The sequence below is a fragment of the Lissotriton vulgaris genome, chromosome 11, assembly GCF_964263255.1.
Source record: "Lissotriton vulgaris chromosome 11, aLisVul1.2, whole genome shotgun sequence".
In the NCBI taxonomy this organism is placed as follows: domain Eukaryota; kingdom Metazoa; phylum Chordata; class Amphibia; order Caudata; family Salamandridae; genus Lissotriton; species Lissotriton vulgaris.
The window spans coordinates 225,736,015-225,753,496 of NC_141699.1; the positions used below are offsets into that span (position 1 = coordinate 225,736,015).

Genomic DNA, 17,482 nt, shown 5'->3' on the forward strand with positions numbered 1-17,482 from the left:
AGTGATGAAGAGAGTGTGTGAGTGTCTAGGCATCCGCCAAAAGTTCCATGCTGCAAATCATCCCCAATCGGCAGGATTAGTAGAGTGCTATAATGGCACGTTAAAATTGAAACTGGCCAAGATCCAAGCCAGCACAGGCCTCAAGTGGCCAGATGCCCTGCCTTTAGCACCCCTGTCTACCAGGATGATTGTCCATTCTAGACTGGGACTTAGCCCACACGAGATCGTGTTTGGGTGCCCAGCGAATATATGGGGAGTACCGAGGCCAAGAAAGCTCAGTGAGATCGAGTACCCTGCACTGTTTGACTATTTGCACGAATAGACAACTAAACTGCATGCTTTACATCAACAGGTCCACAGCTCCTCTCCACCGGCGTCTGACGATCCAGGCCACGCCATCGAGCCCGGCTCCTGGATCCTGATTCGGAATTTCAGACGTACCAAGAACGAGGAGCCTCGCTGGACCGCACCTTTCCAGGTTTTACTGTCCACCCGCTCTGCAGTACGTGTCCACGGAAAGAAACATTAGGTGCACGGCGCCCATTGCAAAAGGGTCCCGTTGCCCCTTCCATACGACCCAAGGGTCCAGCAAGGAGTCGCTGACTCCGAGACTGAGTTTATACCACGTTTTGTCCCCTTCAGCGATGCACGATTAAAAGGAACTGGTACCGACAAAGAGAGTGATTGTATTTTGCAAGGATCTGTGCCCCCGTCGATGCAGTTGGACACTACAGAACCTAAAACATTGTTTGAAGATCACACCGTGCCTGGAAAGGAACAATATAATCTGAGGCCAAAACCAAGGAACTGACATAATCGAATTTGTGCGATTTTCCCCCCCCTTTTCCCATGAACTATTTTTGATTCCACAGCTCTCTCGCCCAGGGAACTAGCTCATTTTTGATTTTCGAACCGCCATCCGGTTCTGCTGCTAAGGCCGCGGTTGAAGTCTGAGGAGTGCAGCCGGGGACGCCTAGGTCAACGGTTCTGGTCAGTCTGAGGGAATCACCCCGGACTGGACAGAGCGCACATCTTGGCAGAAGCAACCTCCCACCGCGGGCAGCAACCAGAGGATGGAGTTTCCAGGGGTTGAGAGACCTGCTAGACACATGACCTTTGAAAAGAAAATATGTACTATAATGGCAAGAAGACGAACTCTAGTGTTAAGCATCTTAATGTTGTGTAGTATAATAATGTTTTTGACCGGCTTTGCTCTGTCCATTTTTCGAGTTCCATTCATACACAACGCACAACTCGCACCTTCTCCCACTGATCCCACACACTCCTTTCACCCTCTACCTGAACACGAGTCTGCCAGAAGACTGGAATTCGTAAATAACTCCTTTGTCCAGCTCCTACACCAGCACCAGTCTATTATGAACACATCGAATTGTTGGATATGCGGACTCATGCCACACACTGCAGATAAGGGCATCCCTTACTTTGTCCTGCCATTCAGTTATTTCGGTTCCCTGTGGGCTTTCCAGACTATGTTCCTGTATTCCCTTGAACCCTACGTTCGAGGGGAGAACTCAAACAATAAGGCACTAGTGGCAGGGATCCGAAATATGAGTAGAGATATTGACACGGTTAGAGCAACTCCCAAAGATGAGTTTACCCCATACAGCAGGTGGAACATCACCAAGTATGGGATTTCCTTAAGTGAGAGCCAGAAATCAAAGAAATCCTCCCCAGTCTGGATAGTACCCCACCAAGGTCACTTATGTCTGCAAGGTATTGGCAGGGATCCCAAAGCGCAGTTGGGGAAGAGCATATGTACGGAGACGTATGTGTTTGCCTCCCGAACTTCCCCTCCATTCTTGGCGGCTAAAGGCACCTATTTCGTCTGCCATGACAAAGCCTACACATGGTTGCCCCCTGACTTCTCGGGCACATGTTTCATCTCGTTTCTGCTGCCACCCACCTACACGGCCGGGGCAGATTACCATCGGACAAGGATAGTTAGGGGTGTCGTGAGTCAAGACGACACCGCGGGTCAGGAGTTTGGAGACTTCGCAAAGGGTTTTCTGCCATTTTGGGGGCCCATGGTGAACAGCAGGAACATTCGACAACTGAAGAGAATAGTTGAATCCGCCGTGACTGAAACGGCCGGTGCCCTTAGCAACTTAACAGCTGAGCTTCAGTCGGATCGACTTATGACCCTTCAGAACCGGGTTGCCCTAGATGTCATACTTGCAGACCGTGGTGGTGTATGTAGAGTGATCCAATGTAGTTGTTGCATTTTCATCCCCGATAATGCTCCGACGGTATACCAGGCCATCTCCAAATTACACAAAATCTCCGACTCCCTTCACATGGAGAAAGGAGACTGGTCTCTGCTAGGGTGGTTCTGGGAACTGATCTCTGCCTGGGGATGGAAAACTCGGATCTTCATCGGGATGATCTTAGCCGTTCTGTTTATGTTCGGTCTGTTTGTGCAGTGCGCTCCTGCAATATGTGGCCTCTGCGCCACTTCATGTGTAAGGAAGCCTGTGTCAAGGGACGAATTGAGCAACAGAATGATGGTACAGCAGCATCTCCGTGAATTCATCAATACAGATTTGGACTCAGATTAGTGTGAGTTATTGCCTAATATGAGGGCAAAAGGAGGGTCTGTGGTACTGCAAATCTGGACCCCGCTGTTTTACAGATATCGAGGTCCAACACTCGTGTCATAAAATATCGTCGTACCATGACGAATTTGGTATCTACGAACCGGTAATGATCAGGACATTATCCCTATGTATTTGCGTCACGATTGAGTGATGCTAACACCCTTAAATCGTAGTTTCCGTCCCGAACCCTCGGACTCCATTTTGTAAACGGCATCCATCTTATGGCTTGCCCTCATATAAGTCAATTGATTAAAGCCGAGCTTGATCTAAAAGGACACGTCCTTTGTAGCTGACTTCCCCATGACCTGGCCGAAGCTGCCTCCACTGCCTCCAGCCAAGCCTGTTTGGGCAGCTCCTCGCCCAGTGGCCGAGCAAGATATCATCAAGGCACAACATGTCATAAACCATCCACTACATACAGACCCTGTTTCCCATACACATACACATACACCTGTCCATGATTCTTGTTTACAACCCGTTTTATGATGGGAGGGTGCCCGACCTTATTGGTGTTTCATCGATATCTGATGGGAGTTCTGGATCTGGCGGGGTAATCCATCACCAACTGGACATCTAAAATATGTGCTGACCAGCATGACTTCGCTCTTTGTATTATTGTGGAAATATTTGTATAGCCATATCATAAACTCAAGAATTCTTGCCTACAGCTATTATTTCTGTATATAAGGAGAAGGCTGGTTCTGTAAAAACGAACAGTCTCCTGAGAACTTACGGCCCGTGTTGTCGTACTTCTAGGACGCATGTTACTTGGTTGCAGCCAATAAAACTCGATCACTGACTTCAACTAGAAGACTCTGTGTTTCTGTAAGTCCAGAACAGGGAGAACTCGGAGGTCTTCGGGTGTGATCCCCTGGCACCACCGGGTCTCTAAAAACCCGGCACCTCAGAGACAAAGCGATTTGCCTGGAATCACAGGATGTTGAGCTGTTGCCGAGATTCGAACGTAGCTCCACAGCTCTAAAGTTCGCAATTCTAGAACTTGTGGCGGGAGATGTGTCTAAAAGTGTATGTCGGTGCTGGACATCAATGAGAGAGACCTGTGCATTTTTCAAATGGGTGGTGAAAAAATATGAGTATGTTGCTGGAGATGTGGGCCGCCGTGCCACCAATGTACTCACCGGGGGAAGGTAAACACCCATTATTCTGCAACTTTCTTTCTGCATACCATCACTCCGCATACTTTCATTACGAAAGTACCATGACTCCGCAATGCCATTATAACGCACAGCATTACATTTTATAAGATTTTACCACGCATACATTTACAACGAAATTCGTTGTAAATGCATGAATGGTAAAAGCATGTTTTTTTTTTAGGTTTGGTTAAGGTAAGTATGGGTATAGGGGTATATGTTTTGGGGTACTGAGGTATATGTTTTGGGGTGTTTGGGTATTTTAAAGGTTCAGATATAGTTTTGGGTTATGGGGTACAGGGGTAGTTTTAGGGTTTAGGGATAGGTATGGGTTTTGGGGTACAGGGGTATTTTTAGGGTTCAGGAGTAGGTTTGGGTTTTGGGGTACAGGGGTATTTTAAGGGTTCAGGAGTAGGTTTGGGTTTTGGGGTACAGGGGTATTTTAAGGGTTCAGGGCTAGGTTTGGGTTTTGGGACACACAGGGTATTTTTAGGGTTCAGGGCTAGGTTTGGGTTTTGGGGTACAGGGGTATTTTAGGGTTCAAGGGTAGGTTTGGGTTTTGGGGTACAGGGTTATTTTTAGGGTTCAGGGATAGGTTTGGGTTTTGGGGTACAGGGTATATTTATGGGGTTAAGATGGGTTAGTGTTTAAGGGTGTTGGGGTATTTTAAGGAGTAAGGGTGGGTTATGATTATGAGGTGCAGGGGTATTTAAAGGGAGCAGGGTGGGATTAGCACACACTATGAGACATGGCATGAAAGGCGGAACATACCACACACCCCCACCGTTTGTCACGCCCCCAGCACACGTCCACAGCACAACGCAGACACGCCCACAAGGGACTACTTGGCTGGCACGGTTCTTTTACCTTTTAAATGTATATGGTGGGCGTCTGCATAGCCTATGTCCTTCTGCTGCAACTGCCCTTTCCAACGCTGTATTGGGTGTTGTGATTGGTGCTGTGGTTCCGGAGATTACCCGCCTCAAAGGTTTGGGCTCTAACTTTATTATATAAGTATGGATGGATATATATATATATATATATATATATATATATATATATATATATATATATATATATATATATATATATATATATTTAAATATATATATATTTAAATGTCAAACTAAACCAGATTCACTGGATGATGTCATCAGTGATGTCATTTGGGATGTCATCAGTTATGTCACTGACCATGTCATGAATGATGTAATATGTGACATCATTAGCAGTGCATTGCGGGTGTGTGAGTTATAGTTAGCAGAACTAACTATAACAGAGGAATTTCCCCCCCCCCCTCCCACCGTCTTCGACCTCCCAGCCTAGTGTGTAGTCCTAGCAACAGCGCCGGTGGAGGCTGCGGGAGCCCTTGGATTGTCGTCCCCCCATTGCCTGAGGTGGGGATGCCCCGGCGGACGCGCTGGGATGGGTCGGAGGACGTGGCTAGAGGGGCAACATCGGAAGAGTGCAGCGGCCCATTGGGTCCGAGGGGCATCATTGGACCTGGCGGTGGTGGGCCTTGGCGAGGGTAAAGACGTTTATGTGATTTGCGCCAAACGGGCAGGTGGCCAGTTCGAGAAAAGGGAGGCTGTGGGAGGATCCCACCCACTCTGGTGATCTGGCTGCGACCGTCGCCTGCGACAAAAGCCGGGAGCATTCTGACTGTGGGGCACAGGCGCAGGCGGGCGGAGGCTGCCCCAAAGAATCGCAGGATGGGAAGGGACCGGGCCCGAAACCACAACGACAAGGCAAAATGGAACAATATACGAAGGTCGTTGCCCCCCCACAGCAGGAGTCCGGGTGCCCGATCTGACACAGATACCCTCCTCCAGGCGATCCAGGCGTCCAGGACAGCGCTGGAAGTTCAGATTGGTGCAGTGTGGACGGAAGTGGCCCTACTGCGACAGGACCTACGATACCTAGCTGGTAGAGTCACAGAGGCGGAGACGAGGCTGGGCGAGGTGGAAGATACAGTACAAGACCTCAATAAAGGTATGCGGGAGCTTCAGTCTTTGCATAAGGAACGGCTGTGGAGGGTGGATGAGGCGGAAAACAGGGCCCGGCGCAAAAACCTCTGTTTCGTGGGCTTTAGAGAAGGAATCGAGGGGATGAATATGCCTCACTTTCTCCACGCATGGCTACGGAACACCTTCCCGGCTGATAAATTCTCCTCCTGCTTTTGTCATAGAGCGGGCCCATCGACCGTTGCTGGCCAGACCGCCTGTGGGAGCCCAGCCCCGGCCAGTGATAGCCCGTTTTCTGAACTTCCTTGATAGGGATATGATAGTAAGAGAAACCTGGAAATTTGGAGACATCAGACATGAAAACACGTGTATAATGATTTTCCCGGACTACAGTAGGGAAGTGCAAAACCAGAGGCGCAGCTTCGACTACGTGAAAGCGAAACTCAGAGAAAATAAAATCCAATACATGTTGCTTTTTCCGGCAAAACTGAAGGTCCTCTTCCTGGGCAAGTCTCACTTCTTCCAGACGCCGGAGGAGGCGTGGCAATGGCTTGAGGAACGCCCCCCTCTTGAGAGGGCCAGAAACGCAGATGAGTGGGTTGCTGCCCTCGGGCGGGCCTGGCAAACGACCTCTGGACTCGCATCGCTCACTCCGACCTCGTCAACAGCGAAAGGGTCGCACCCTGGAAGCTACCCCATATGCCCAAAAGGGTTCGGGAAGGAGGAGACACCACACCGGCGGATCACTTGACTCTAGTCTTACGGCGGGACTGATATTGGAGTGTACGGAGGTGCTGACGTTGAAAGCAACCGGTCCTTCTCTGGAGGGGAGGAGGTGTTGGACCCTTCGATGCACCCCCTGGCGGCAGAGATTTTGGCACTGGAACAAGCAACATAGCCTGGCGCCGGGGCATCTCAGTCTGACCCCCCGGACTAACTCTTGAACAGGGGTATGCAGGGTTGGCCATGACCTACACTATTCAGCTGGAGTGTGCCAGCTGGACACGCACTCCCTTAAACTTATCTCTATCTCTCTAATTCCTATTTCACTTTGCTGATTCCTTTTCTTCTCTTTCCATTTCTCTCTCCTTTTTTAGTGCTGGCTCTTATGATCGCTCTTTTCTGGGCTTTACCCAGATGGTTCTGGGACACTCACAGGAGTTGGAACTTGTGGCGTGAGTTGGGCGAGGGAGGGCTCTGCCTGCCCTAGAGTCCGCTTCCCGTCATGTTGACGGGGGGAGTCAAAGGAGAGGGGGTGGGGTGGGAGGGTTCAGCTTGTTTTCTGGTTGGGGAAGTTCTGGTATGTGTTTTGTTTTCTGTTCGATTGGCATATGGTACGCAGTTCCGCTCTGGTAGGCACACATGCCGTCCGGCCCACACCCGAGACACAATTGACCACTACCGCGACATGGCCATTGGCCATGGCCGCGACATGGCCATTGGAACCACACATGGAGCCCCTGAGGGTGGTTGGGTGATTGGTCCCTGCAAGGTTCTCTCTTGGAACGTCAATGGTCTGGGTGACCAGATTAAAAGGGGGTTGGCAACAGCACACATTAAACGATTGCGCCCGGACGTAGTCTGCCTCCAGGACACCCACCTTAAGGGAACGAAATGTGGTTTCTTTGTGAGAGGAGCTTAAAAAAGTATTGGCTCATGCGGGTTACATAGCGGGATCAAGGGGGGTAGCTATCTTGATTAAAGAATCCCCTCCCTTCAACGTGACCCGGACCTGGACGGAACCCCAGGGGACCTATGTAGGGGTGACGGAACATGGGGGAGGCAGCGGGTTACACTAGTCTCGGTCTATGCTCCCCAGAAACTCCAGGCCAGGACGCTGTCGGGGTTGGCGGAGGTTCTACTAGACACGCCGGATACGCGACACATCATAGCTGGCGACTTTGACGTTATGTCCACCCCCCTGGACCGGTCAGGGTTACGAGACGACGGCTCTCCAACAATGCAACTGGCCAGGACTATGGGTACGCTAGGTTTGACAGACGTGTGGAGATGGTTACATTCGGACGCAAGAAGCTACTCATATTATTCAGGGGTGCACAAAGTACACTTCCGACGGGACTATATCTTCCTCCCCCGGCATGCTCTTAGGGCGGATGACGAAACCGAATACCTGGCACGGGGTATTTGGGATCAATCGCCACTATTGGTCAGGCTGGGAGGGAGGCCCCGACTCCGGGATGGGGGCTGGAGACTGCCAACATGGGAGCTGCAGAATACCGAGATAATGCAGGGCCTCAGGGCGGATACGAAGGTGTATTTTGTTGAAAATATAGGCTCAGTACAGTTGGGGGTTTACAGTATGGGAAACATATAAGACAGTGCTCTGAGATAGGGCAAAAAGTAGGATATCTTGGGAGAAGCGGAAAGCCAAGAGGAACTGCACACCCCGGAAGCCCAAATCATCGAACTCGAACGGCAATACCTGGCAGGTAGGGACCAACAGGTGCTTTGGCGCCTCCTGGACACTCATCACCAGTACAGGGATCTGGTTACGAATGAAGCAAAGGCACAGGCACTTGCAACCCTGCACAGACTGCATGATGTTGGGGACAAGTCCGGAAAGCCCCTGGCTTGGTTGAGTCGTAGGGAAAGGGATGTCCGGTGGGTAGATGGGGTGGTTGATGGACAGGGTCAGTTACAGAAGGCGGACTCCCAGATCGCCCAGGCGTTTGCATCCTATTTCCAGGAGTTTTATAAAGCCAAGGAACTGGGCGGCCCAGACTAACTCGAGATCCTACCTGGCACACCCCGGTCTTGACTGATGAAGATAATGAGACACTCGAGGCCGACTTATCGGCCACAGAAATAAGAGATGCAATACCTAGGCTTCGACCGGGGAAGGCCCCAGGCCCAAATGGTCTTCCGGCGGTATTCTTTAAAAAAAATACTGATCTCTTGATACCCCACCTTCTGGCGCTCTTCAGAGACGCAACCCAAGAGGGTACTCCTCCGTCTTACCTGAGAATGGCCACGATCATGCCTATACAAAAACAGGGCAGGCCCCCTGACGTCTGCGCGTCGTACAGACCAATCTCCCTCCTAAATGTAGAGGTCAAGCTTCTGGCTACGGTCCTGGCTCTTCGCCTACGCCAGGTGATCTCCGGCCTGGTACATCAGGACCAGACGGGATTCCTGCCGGACAGGGCGACCAGGCAAAACCTACGGCGGACCCATAACTGGCTTATGGAGATGTAACAGAGGGAGGATCCCCATATGTTCCTCTCTATTGATGCTGAAAAGGCAATTGATGCTGTTCACTGGCCCTTTCTGGAGGCGGCGCTGGTTAAATTCGGGGTCGGCCCCAATTTTAGACAGTGGGTAAGACATCTATATACAGACCCCAGAGCCCAGGTTAAAGTGAACGATATGTTGCCAGACGACTTCCCTGTTAGGAGGGGGACCCGCCAGGGATGCCCCATGTCCCCGTTGTTATTTGCCCTTACTGTTGAAATAGTGGCCTGTGAAATGGCGGAAGAGGTGCGAGGCTTCCGTATAACATAGGTTGACCTGCAGGAGGAAAAGATCTCGCTTTACGCGGATGATATACTCCTATATGTGACGCAACCGGCGGCCACGGTCCCTGCACTATTCAAACTCCTGGATAGGTACGGTTCCTTCTCGGAGTACATAATAAACTGGCACAAATCGTTTTTTATTGCCCACGCATGAAGGAAGAGTGGCCCCCTGCTACCAGGCGCCCTCCAGGTCACTCAGGCAGGGTACATATCTGGGGATCTACCTGATGACCGACAAACATACTTCCTATCAAAAAAATATCCAGAGAGTGATTAAGAACTTTGCGGATGACGCCCTCAGATGGAACTCCCTCCCCCAAACGATCTTAAGCCGGGCGGCAATGTTTAAGATGATCACGCTGCCCCGCTTTCTGTATGCCCTGCAGAATGAATACTTCCCTCTCTCTAGACAGACCTTCCAAGTAATAAATGCAGAACTACGCGCCTTATTGTGGTTAGGGTAGCAACTAAGAATAGCCCTAGCTATGCGCCAGAGGAATCAATATAATGGAGGGATCTCCCTAACGGACGTGGAGGCATATTATTGGGCCGAACATCTTGCACCGATCAACGAGTGGCTCCATGCATCTGCGGACCACACGACGTATAGGCTGGAAAGGGCCACCATGGCACGCCGCACTAGCCTGCACTATTTGTATGGGGGAGTCGGGAAGCGACGGCTGCTCCCGGCACACAAATAAGTATAGATATGGGATAGGGCGACAAAGATGATGGGGTGGACGCATAAACGACCAACCAGACGCTGATATGGACCTGCACATGGCTTAGAGAGCTGCATAAACTCACTGGCTTTGGCGGGTGGGATACTATTGGAATCTCATCGTTGGGGGACATAGTGGCGAAAGGAGAGCTTAAACCCTGAGGGCGGAGTATGGCCCGAGTTCAGCGCAGTTCTTCAAATATGCGCAGTTACGCCATGCCTGGAAGGCCGAGGTGGCACTCACCTCCCCACTGCCAGAATATGCCCCGCTAGAGGGGCCTTTGCTGCAGGAACACATACCCAATAAACTGGTGTCCCTGACAAATAAAACCCTGAATAATAATACACCGGACAGACTGGGTAAGCTGAGAGCAGTCTGGGAACAGGACGTGGACAAAATGGACACAATAGACTGGGAGGCAGCCTTGATGCACCATAGGGAAGTTGTGATTAAATCCAGACTGCGTCTCATCCAGCATAAAATACTGCAACGGGTCTATTATGACAGAGCCAGGATGCATCGCATGGGTACAGCTAGTGATCCCTGTTTGATATGTGGACACCCGCAGGGAACCTTCTTTCACACCCTATGGGATTGCCTCATCATTCACACTTACTGGACGTACATACTGGGGGAGCTGAGTAAAGTACTGGAGGTGACGCTCGCCTTGGACCCCAAATTTGTGTTACTGGGAATAACCAATGACGTGGATCTGAGCCCCCCACACCTGATCTATGTAATACTGGACTTGGTGGTGGCAAAGAGGGATTTGGCGCGAGAGTGTGAAGCACCTTCACCCCTCCAAGTGGGACACTGGAGGAGGGGGATGGATTTGTACATGGCGGCTGAGAGTGACCTACAAAGCCAGGGGTTGTCCCCGAAAGTTCCGCAGGGTGTGGGGAAATGGAGGAAGTACCATGGTTTCGATGGTAATTCTTCCATATCTATTGCATTTAGCGAGATCAGGCCTGAAATACCCCTCCATCAGGGTTCATTTAGCTGCAATCACAGCATATAGGAAGACTCCTAATCAGACATCTTTCTTCCTTATGCCTGTAGTTAAAGATTTCCTAGAAGGTCTTAAGAAAGTCTTCCCACCGGTGAGGTCCCCCTCCCCTCCCTGGGAGCTTAATATCGTCCTGACTAAGCTGATGAGTGCTCCTTTCGAGCCAATACATAAGGCCTCTTTGCAGCACTTGACCTGGAAAGCTGCTTTTTTAGTGGCGATTACCTCTGCCAGTAGGGTCAACGAAATCTAGGCCTTGTGTTGTAAGGAGCCTTACACATTTTTTCATGCCAACAGGGTGGTCTTAAGAACGCACCCAAGTTTTCTGCCTAAGGTAGTTTCAGACTTTCATATCAAACAGTCTATTACCTTACCTACCTTTTTTCCTAAACCTTCCACTCCCCGGAGAGGTCATTACACTCTCTAGATCTCCGTAGGGTCCTGAAGTTCTACTTGTCAAAAACCCTTCCTCTTAGAAAGTCTGACCGGCTTTTTGTTAATTATGGCTGTACTAATACTGGCCTGTCAGCTTCCAAAAGGTCAATTTCTCGCTGGATTGTCTCCTGTATAGCTTTAGCTTATCAACTAGCTAACAAGACCTTGGAGGGTAGACCACATGCATATTCGACTAGAGGGAAAGCTTCCACTACAGCTCTCCTTCGTAATGTTCCTATTTCTGAAATTTGTAAAGGGGCAACTTGGCGGCCTGTCCATACCTTTACCCGCCATTATTGCCTGGACTCAGATACTCAGGCCGATGCCAAAGTAGGGCAGGCCTCTTTAAGGAACTTATTTGCATAAGATGCATTTGCAATATAGGTCTTAGTCATTCTGTGAAGTTTTTTACTTCTTGCTCGTCCGCGAGACTTTGGGTATGAGCTTGCTAATCTATTCATAGATAATGACTATTGATGAGTATCCCCTGGCTGGATGAGAAGGATTAGTTACTTACCTGTAATCCTAGTTCTCATCCAGGGGTATACTAATCAAAGTCATAAGCTCCCGCCCACCTCCCCGGACGAGCAGATTTACAGAGTTATGGGAGGTTTTATTGTGGATCTCCTTAGGTGTTATGCACCTCCAAAAAGAACTGACCCAACTGTCCCCTGTGGTGCATCATGGGAGCAGGGGGTTGCCTTCAGGTCTTAAAGGCACGGTACCCCTACTCTAATGCCTTAAAGGCAAGGTGTCAGTTTTTCTTTGTTGCTTTATACTCTACTGCAGCGTACTGGCAAATGCCTGCAATTACAGGTTTTTCCTATTGCAATGAAGCATTGGTGTATACAAATGTTTTCCTGCTCTTTCTTCCTTAGGGGTTGGGAGAGTACTACTGTATGTATACTAATTTATGTAATTTTGCGGGAATTTTGCCAGTTGGGAAATGTTTTAGGCTGCAAATATATGTTTTCCCATATATATACATATATATTTATATGTATTTTCTATATGCTCCGGGATCCCGCACATGGGCGGGGATTATCCAGGATCCTGCACATGGGCGGGGATTATTCATAGATTAGGACTATTGATGAGTATCCCATGGATGAGAATGACAATTTCATTTAACACGAAATGGGTTAAATGATTTGAGATTATGCTGGTGTAACAAAACTTTCACTCTGCCTTACAAGGCGGCCTGAATTAATTCAACTACATTTCTCTTTCTTACATCACTCTTTTTACGGTCTCTTTACATCAATATTGCAGAATATATTTCGCCCCTGCCTTCTCCATTTGTTATTGTTTTACTATTTTTGTCTACATCCTTTTCACTCTTACTCCGGGTCAAAATCTGACTTTGAAAAATAAGTCTTGGTTCCCATAATTAAGTGCTGATAAACACCAGCTCTAAGCACATGCACAAATTAGGCCCGAGTGACTGATGGCAAGTCCCATGCTTAGATTGCGATATGTATGGTCCTGTGCATAAGTCAACTTGCTTAATATTTAATAGCTCTACTAAAACCACTTAGGAAAATGTGTTTCCGGCCACAACAACCAATCCTTAAAGGATAGGAGACGGGAATTAACATGCAATGTACATTCATAAAACCATTTAAATACAAAAAAAGTCCACTGGCGTGTATACATTTCAAACAACGTGAAACCTGTACAATACAGTATATACAAAAGGAGAATGTTAAAACTGACTAAACCAGTAAAGTGCCAAGAATGAACAATAGAATTAAATTAACCAGCACAACTAATTACCTGAATATTCCCTTTCAAGTTGCTTGGAGCCTTAAAGTCACCCTTCAAAACCTTGGGGGGGAAAAACATACATCTTGCTTAATACACGGTCATTCTGCCACAACGATGAAATCTTATTCCTTTAAGGTTGCGATTTATGAATACAAATGGAAAATAGTTGGAGATACGAAAGTAAAAGGAAACTGATGGTAAACGTGGAGCAGTAGCATTGAAGCTGGTTTTGCTGCAACTTCCATGCTCTGGAGAGGGATATTAACTTCAGCACACTGGGCAAATCGCATCTGCTGTTTTCATCAGTCGTGCAGAATTCGTTCTCAGCAGTGATTGCACTTACTAGCCAAGTCATTTATTTACATCTAGAGAAACCTCTGATAAATTCTTGTCTCCCATTAAAAGTATATATTGCATTTGCAAAACATATTCACATACGGACAGTTAAACACTGGCTAGCCCAGCAGAGTATAATGTTAATCATCTTTTTTTCAAAATGCCAAAACTTTCATTTATTCTTCTTTCACAAAATGCCAAAAACGTTTATTTCTTTAGTAGCATACTGCTAACAGCAAATTACCGTTTGATCGATTATTATTAAACGGTCATTTGCGGTTTAAAAAAACAGAATAGCCCTCTGGAGTGGCCTAAACAGTTATAATATAGCCTTATAACCAGCTGCTGAGGTCTATCACGCTTATTAAAGGCCTTGAGCCGGAGTTGAAGGTCCCACACACACCTGGGCCTAGAACAAGGAAGAGGGAATTTCACAATCGGTATAGCTTGAGGCGGAAGGGCTATAAGGCTATCAGAACATTCCACCCCCCAGGATAGAATGTATAAATTAATAAAAATGGAAAAATGGAAAAACAGAAAGACTAACAGTGAAATGATGGAGCAAAAGACCATTATTAGCCATGAGCCACTTCATTTTCTTCAATGGAGCTCCCAACATTCCAATATAGATTCACCACATTTTATGTGAAGTCTCGTTTCAATTTACTCCTGAGCCTCTCAACTGATCCATACTCTGCCACCACATCTAGAAGTAAGTACACACATATATAAAGCGTGGAAAAGCCCAAGGGCGTCTTGGTGCTAGCGTCAGACAGCAGGCTCAGAAGGAAGACCTAATGCAGTGAGGAGCGTGCGAAGAGTGAAGTTTTTAAGTTTCCTAAACTGCTGCGATTCAGATTGTGCTCTAAGCTTAAAGGGTAACAAATTCCATAATTTGCAAGTGTCAAAGGAAAAACTTCTGCCACCCCAGTTGGCTTTGCTGAACTCGGGATGATCATTATTTTGACTGCAGTAGATCAAAGCGTGCATTGGAATTTCTTTTTAACCCGTTCGATGCGGACGGCACTCGGCCGTCCGACGTCACGGTGGCCGTGTACGGAGGACGGCCGGGGGACGTCCGAACCACTCCCACTCGATATTTCACCCGCACCGCAGCGGAATTCGCACCACGGTCAACTGGTTAAAGAAATAAGGGTCAGCGTTGAGAAGAGCCTTGTGTGACATGCACAGAGCCTTAACATTCACTCACACTCTAACTGGAAGTCAGTGAAGGTTAGGGATGTTTTGAGAGACAGAGTTAAATTTGGGAATTTTCATAAGTAGCTGAGCCGCAGCTTTTTGGAGAGTTTGGAGCTTGTTCAACAGATGTTTTTGAATCCCTACATACAGAGCGTTGCAATAGTCAATCCTAGATATGCCCAAGGCAATAATAACAGCTTTTTGAAGTTCTGGAGAAATGAAAGTAAAAACATCTCCCTCAAAATTCTTACCAGGAAAAAAACAGGATGAAGTAACCTAGTTTATTTGACCCGAGAAAGACAGTTTTCCGGCAAAAAGGGCACCTAGGTTTTTAGCCTTCTTCACTGGAGGGGGGAGGGCATAGATTTTGTGGGCACCGAGAAACAGTTCAGAAGGAGGTGTCCTTACCGAATTGAAGTACCTTGATCTTATCTGAGTTTAAATTTGAGGCAATATCCTCTATCCAGGTGACAATTTGTGCCATTTAACTGTTTGACCACCTTTTCAGAGTCAGAAGCGACTGAGACTACACTCTGCATGTTGTCGGAGTAGCAAATCAGAGAGAAACCACAAGATCGAATCAGGTTCGCCCTAAGGGTGACAAAATTATTGAAAAGAGTGGGGCTCAGTGATGATCCATGTGAGACCCCACAAGTAAGAGAACAAGGCTCAGACAAAATCTCCCAAAGTTATAACTTGCTCTCGATCTGCTAGAAATGAACTTGAGAGGGCAGAGTCCATGAGGCTGATGGATTCCAGACGGTTGATTAACAGCGAGTGGTTAACTGTTTCAGGCATGGCCAATAAGTTCAGCAGAATTAAAGGCGCATTACCACTCTTGTCCACAAAGGATCAAATTTCTTCTGTAGCAGTTGCAAGGACCACTCGGGACAGTGATTGAATCTAAATCCAAACTTACAAGAGTCCAGAAGATTATGTTTGTCAAGGAAAGTCATAAGTTCCACATTCATGGCTTTCTCAAGAATCATGGCTGGCAAAGAAAGGAGTGAAATAGGTCAATTGATTTTCACGGTTTGGGGGTCAAGTGAAAAACCGCGTCCTTCTTCCAGGCTGCAGGAAAATGCCCTAAGATCAAAATCAATTTTAGTAAATCAGATTAGTGAGATACCGTGGACCACACTAGGGGGAGATGGATCTGTAGGGGCACCCGATTTCGTGCCCTCAATGAGATTAGAGAATTAAAAATGTCCTAGCTTTCGTAACAAAGTTTCAATTCCATTAAGGACTCAGAGGTGAGGATTATGATATACTTTATTCACTTTAATTTTCATAGCAGCCATTTTAATAATACCAACAAAATCACATTTCCCATATGTCCAGGGAAATTGGAGAAACAAACAACGGCCAAGCACATCCAAGAATAGCATTGTCCAATCAGAACCCAGGATCCAGGATCCAGGATCCAGGATATAGCCCCTCTTAGGTGGCCCGGTCTTCCTCTTTCATCGCGCGAATCAAGCCATCCGTCTAACTCTACGCATCCTGCTTTCCAGAATCTCCTCCTGGAACCAAAGAAAAGGGATCAGAACTGGAAGCTAGTCAAAGAACATTTGCAGCATTCCAATGAACACCATTTTAACAGAGAAAAAACTCTGGACTTTGAATCACCAGTACCTAAAACTGCTCATTAACTGAAAGACCATTCCATCCCAAATAGCCCCCAGAATTAGACCAACATGCCAAATCAGACAGAGAAAAGGTACTTACTCCCAACAGGTGGGTATATCCCAACCTCTCCGCGAGTGGGATAATCCTTGCCTCCAAGTCCTTAATAGAATTGAAACTTTCTGTTACGAAAGCTAGGAAATGTTTCATTCTATATCAGGACCAGAGGCTTTGGATAATGCTAGTTTAAAGCTTACTTACCACCAAGCGGGCCATATCAATAAAAGATTTGAAGTAGAATCATTTAAAGGTTGAGTCTGAGGACACATTCACAGCGTTCATTATGTCTTACAACCTTGCCCCAAGCGTAGAAGCTTTGGGAGCCATCGCTCCCCTCGCAGAATGGGCTCCAAACTGTTGTAGGTTAATACCAGCCTCTTGCATGACCCACCACACCCAACGTGCAATCGTGGGAGATGACACTGTCTTATGCAAAGGGCAATCAAAAGCTGTTGTTCGCCTGGAGGTCTAAGCTCCAAAGACATCTCATCATATGCTTTTAAGCATTGCACCACACACAATTTCGGGGAGTCTGGAAATTCAGGCTACTCTCATCACTCTCGTGTGACATTTGGTTCTTCGATGATTGGTAAAAGAAACCCCGGTTGGAGAAAAAACCCTGCCCGTGATATCCTGGGCCCGACATCTGAAATTTGTCTACACAAGACTAGGCAGAGGAGCATCGCCAGCTTAGCCGGCAACTCCTTCCTGGACAAGAACTAATTTGGCTGCCAAGACAAAAATAAGTTGAGAACTTTGTTGACATCCCATAACTCTGGGTTAAGCGGTTCAGGAGGTAGAGACAAAATGAGCCCCCTCAGAAGTAGACATGTGAAGAGGTGCTTCCCTACGGGTGCTCCTTAAACAGGAACGTGCCCTGCTGAAATGGCGGATCGGAAGGTATTCACTGACCGGTAGGCCAAAACTTGTTGGGCTAGACTCACCAGACAGTTCAAGATCTGCACTACGTCTGCACCCACAGGATTGCAACCCCGTTGCACACACCAACTACAACATCTCCTCCAGGCTGATCGGTATCTCTTGCCCGTGCTATCGGACCA

General features: G+C 47.8%; 1 protein-coding gene across 5 annotated transcripts in view; it reads right to left on the reverse strand.

Annotated features, from left to right (window-relative positions):
- The window catches only part of TPST2 (tyrosylprotein sulfotransferase 2), a 496,074-nt gene that overhangs the window by 102,120 nt on the left and 376,472 nt on the right, over positions 1-17,482 (reverse strand). For 3 of the 5 annotated variants that reach the window (XM_086943144.1, XM_086943143.1, XM_086943141.1), the window contains one exon: positions 13,209-13,259. The exons of the other annotated variants lie outside the window; for them this stretch is intronic. In XM_086943144.1, the coding sequence (XP_086799270.1) occupies positions 13,209-13,259 (51 nt within the window). The remainder of the gene's footprint in view (positions 1-13,208; positions 13,260-17,482) is intronic. 5 annotated transcript variants of the gene reach the window in all.